A 4,241-nucleotide genomic window follows, 5' to 3' on the forward strand; every position below is an offset into this window, starting at 1 on the left:
CCTTCCTGGAGCGGCTCGAAGAGTGGGCCCTAGTTCCGGGGTGCTAAGAGTCCTAGGGTTCCCCCGGGAACAGACGGGCCTCTGAGCCTCAGGACAGGCTCGGGAGCCGCCAGCCGTGCCAGCGCCAGGAAGCCCAAGGGCCCAAAGGGAGGAGGCTAAGTGAGGCGGGACAGTCAGCACCAAGAACGCCCCGGGCTTGGACCAGGGAAGGCACAATCCATCCTGCACCCCCACCCCCAGGTGGCCGCGGATCTGCAGCCCTCCTTGCTGGGGCGCGGAAGCCCCACCTGGAAGACTCGAGAGCTTCAGGGGTGTCCGAACCCCAGCTTTTGCAAAACACTTCAGGTTCCATCCCTGATGCTGCCTCCCAGTGCACCCCGCAAGTCCAACCCAAAAGTTGCCAGCGGGAGCGAAGAGAGACCTCCCCGAATCCAAGCACTGAAGCCTCCTCTATGGTGTTTTTAACATTTTTTTAAATTCCAAAAAATGTGCAAGTACATCCTTTCCATCAGAAAATTTAGAAGCGTTACCGAGAGGCCGCGACGGGACTGCGGGGCCAGCCTACGTGCGGTCCCTAATCTGAGCCCAGCTCGCATAGACCTGGCCAAGAGGAGGATACCGAGAGCCCGTTGGGCGTCTCCGGCTCCTCGGTTGTGGCGGTCCAGCCGTCACAACACGAACATGCCCGAGTCGGGGAGTGAGGATTGAGAAAGGAAAGAACACAAACCTGAGCGGAGACGAAGAGAAGTCTGATTTATTTCACAAAAACAGCTCCTTTTATAGGTTCACATCAACAGGAAGCACCAAGCAATTATTTGTATCTTTTATGCAAAGACCGGATTTTCTGACTCTGCAAAGAACATCAGATGTTTGGCTGTCTCCTTGAGTTTCTTCCGTTGCAGCAACAAGTTTAACAAGCAGAGTCCTAGAATGTTACAGATTGTATCAATGCCTTGAGTGTAGAGGTGAAGAAGTTTCCTTTTAAATGTCAAACTCCTAGAGGGCCACGGCCGGGCTCCCACACTCGGTCCAGAGTCCGAGCAGCGAGAAAGTTGCCACCCTCCTCATCTAGAAGGCGCTTTCCGGTCTCAACGCTTCAGACGCGTGCCCCGGCAACCGTTGCTAAGGGGCGGGACTCAGACCCTGAGCCTAGTTGCCCGCGGCTTGAGAACGTATGGGAATTCAAATAAGGTTCCGCCCCCGTTGCCATGACGCCCGGACCCGCGACCGGAAGAACGACCCGGAGTGAAGAGAGCACCCTCAGCAGAGGGGCCCGGGGCTGCGGCACCCGGGTCCAACCTGCAGGTGAGTGCCGGGCACAACCTGTTCATGTCCCAGTGCCCAGCCAAGGCCCCAGGTGTCAAGTCTGGGACTGGCTAAGCTCCCCACCTCTCCTGCCCCTGCTTGGAGACACCACCTACCTCTACTCATCTGGGTCAGGATCGGAGAAGCCTCAAGACCTCCTCTGGGGTTAGCAGCCCGAGGCAGGAACCAGCTCAGCTCCTGCAGTTCCAAGCCCAGCCCTCAGCTACTGGCTGGAAATCCATGAGACTTCCGTGGGCTTTGATGTACTGCTCATTTTTTGGGAGGGGGGTACTGGGGATGGAACTCAGGACCTTGTGCTTGCAAGGCAGGCAGTGGAACCACTGAACTGAATCCTCACCCCTGACGTGTTGCTTATTTTGTAGACTGGGCCCCTGAGACCCAGAGCCTGAACACCTTGTCCCTCCCACTGCGCTGCCACAGCCCTGATGACCACATCCCTGATCCCAGGACTGCAGACCTGAGAGAAAGCATGAATCTTTTTAATAAATGTAACAGGTGGCCCACCACATTCATCAATTCCTTCACAAGCATTTTAGTGCCCTCCTCCAACATAGCCCTGTGGACACAGCTGGAAAGTGACCTGCCCAGTCAGATCAGAGAAAGATCTGGGAAGGGTAGGTAGGAATGTGGCCGTAAGGGATCAGCCAAGCCTGGATGGAAGGCAGAGGAAGAGGGGATGCTGAGTCTTGTGGGCAGAGCTCTGGCCCAGCTGAGACCATGTGTTGGTCTGGGACTGCTCACATGCCTCTGTGTTATTAAGGAACCTGGTGAAAGTGGCGAGGACGTGTGAGGCCACTGCTGGGGTTCTGGCATAGGAAGGACAGAGTGCAAGAGAGGCTGGTGAACAAGAAGCATCTAGAGCCACACTGGGGCCCTTTCAGGAATTGAGGGAATGGGATCTGGGTGAGGACCAAGTCCTCATTTGCACCCAGGGGAGTCCGTGGGTCACCCCCTGACTGTCTTCTTCCTCATCTGCTGGTCAGATCCCTCACCTGAACCATCACAGGGAGCTCTGCCCTACCCCCTCCGTACCCACTCCCTTTTAGTGCTGGTACCCCTGGGCACAGTGACCTGGCCAGGAGCCTAACCCAACCCTGTCTCCCAGGTATCACCTGTGGACACATGCTGCCCCCACACCCGGATGTTTGACCCACAGCAGAAGGCAGCTGCCTGCAGGTGGGGACTTGGCCAACACAGGAGTGGGTGGGAGTGCCCAAGACTCTGGTCCTGGGCCCAGGCGTGGAAAGCATTGTATGGAGAAGGAGCTCAGCCTGGAGTGCCCATCAGCACGCCCAGGCCCACAGCCTTTAGGCCCCAGTGAGAAGTTGAGAGCCGGCACTCATCCTGTGGTACTGAAAGAAACAAAGCAGAAACGGGAGGCACTGGGAGATCCAGGCAGCTGGGGCCCTGAAGGTGGCTTATGTGAGCAGCAGCAGCAGACGGGGCCCTGCCCTCTGCCCTCCCAGCAGGTTGTGTGAGGATGGACCCAGCCAGGAATGGATGCCCAAGGTCTCGGCCATACTCAGCCAGTGTCCAGGTGCGGGAGCTGAGCTGGCAGGGCCTGCACAATCCCTGCCCACAGAGCAAGGGCCCTGAGAGGCACCAGGTCAGCCACAGAGAGCAATGGATAAAAGAGCCCCTGTCCCCTGCCCACTTGGTAAGTATGAGGTCCTGCACAAGGAGACATCCCAAGCCCCCTTTCTGCAGATTTCCAGCTGCCCTCAACACAGTCCCCACAGTTGGATACCTTCTGCCTCCCCTTTGGGGCTCCTACCAGGTCCCAAAGCACCAGCAACCCAGGTGACAGATATCCTCAAGCATGGTCACAGACATGGCTGAGTCAGGGTAGGTCCAAAAGTACTTGTCGAGGAAACTGTCCCAGAAGCAGAGCCAGGGGCAGTGTGTATCCAGACCACAGAGTATAGAGGATAGGGGCCCCATTTAGTGAAGGGCCCATACCTGAGGCCTGACCACTCCGGGCATAGCAGAGGCTTCCACAAACCTGCTGTGGAACCCCAGGGTTCACCCTGACCTGAGGCCCAGAAGTTCTGCCAGGCCACCCCACAGAACCTGCATCAGCTCCCAGCACCCAGAGCCTGCCGCCGCCCATCATGGACCACCCAGGGAGAGGGGAGGACTTGTGAGTGCAGGCACCACCTAGCTCCTCCCTCAGAATAACTGCCTGGCCTGTCTTACACCCTCCAAGGTGCCTGCTGAGCCTGGGCAGGGGGCCCAGCATCCAGGGGACCATGCGTGCCTTTCACAGGCCCAGAAAAGGCCTCATCCGGGAGGCCCGAGGCAGCAGGAAATGAGGGGCACCCCTGAGGCTCACAGATCCATGTGTGCTCATCATGCACAGGTCCAAGTGGCCTTTGGGTGAAGTTCTCATCTGGAGACCAGCAGCCTGAAGACAGCCCCTTCTCTGGCAGTGGCTCCTACCCAATGGTGCCACTCTGATTGTATCCACTTCCATGCCACCAGCTGAGTGTCGTGGCCAAGACCCACATGGATGAGGCAGGGGATGCAGGGAATACTGTCCCCTGCTCCAGGGGCACCTCAGAGTCCCAGACAGTCCCGGGAAAGCCGGGATGGAGAGTGACACCCACTCATCTCTGCAGCAGGCCCTGGCCCAGGCGGATAACCTCCGAAGTGTGCGGGTATTAGAGATATGTGTGGACACCCTCGAACACAGCCTGGGGAACTTTGGTGAGAACAGCCCTTCCCTGCGTCCCTTTGCATAGAGTCAACCCAGAACTCTTTTTTTTTTTTTTCTGGTACCAGGAATTGAATTTAGAACCTTGCACTTGCCAGGCAGGCACTGCACCACTGAGCTACAGCCCCAGCCCATGTCTGTCTGCCTCTCTCTCTCTCTCTCTCTCTCTCTCTCTCTCTCTCTCTCTCTCTCTCTTTTTGCC

General features: G+C 57.6%; 1 protein-coding gene across 1 annotated transcript in view; it reads left to right on the forward strand.

Moving 5' to 3' along the window:
* The first annotated feature begins 941 nt into the window (after nucleotides 1–941).
* The window catches only part of Lrrc56 (leucine rich repeat containing 56), a 13,943-nt gene continuing 10,643 nt past the window's right edge, over nucleotides 942–4,241 (forward strand). The window contains 5 exon segments of the mRNA XM_019209996.2: nucleotides 942–1,305; nucleotides 1,689–1,821; nucleotides 2,432–2,502; nucleotides 2,796–2,983; nucleotides 3,945–4,032. Of these exon segments, the coding sequence (XP_019065541.1) occupies nucleotides 1,209–1,305; nucleotides 1,689–1,821; nucleotides 2,432–2,502; nucleotides 2,796–2,983; nucleotides 3,945–4,032 (577 nt within the window). The 5' untranslated portion in view covers nucleotides 942–1,208.

Source organism: Fukomys damarensis, unplaced genomic scaffold, assembly GCF_012274545.1.
Source record: "Fukomys damarensis isolate Sample0158 unplaced genomic scaffold, DMR_v1.0_HiC HiC_scaffold_16, whole genome shotgun sequence".
Classification (NCBI taxonomy): domain Eukaryota; kingdom Metazoa; phylum Chordata; class Mammalia; order Rodentia; family Bathyergidae; genus Fukomys; species Fukomys damarensis.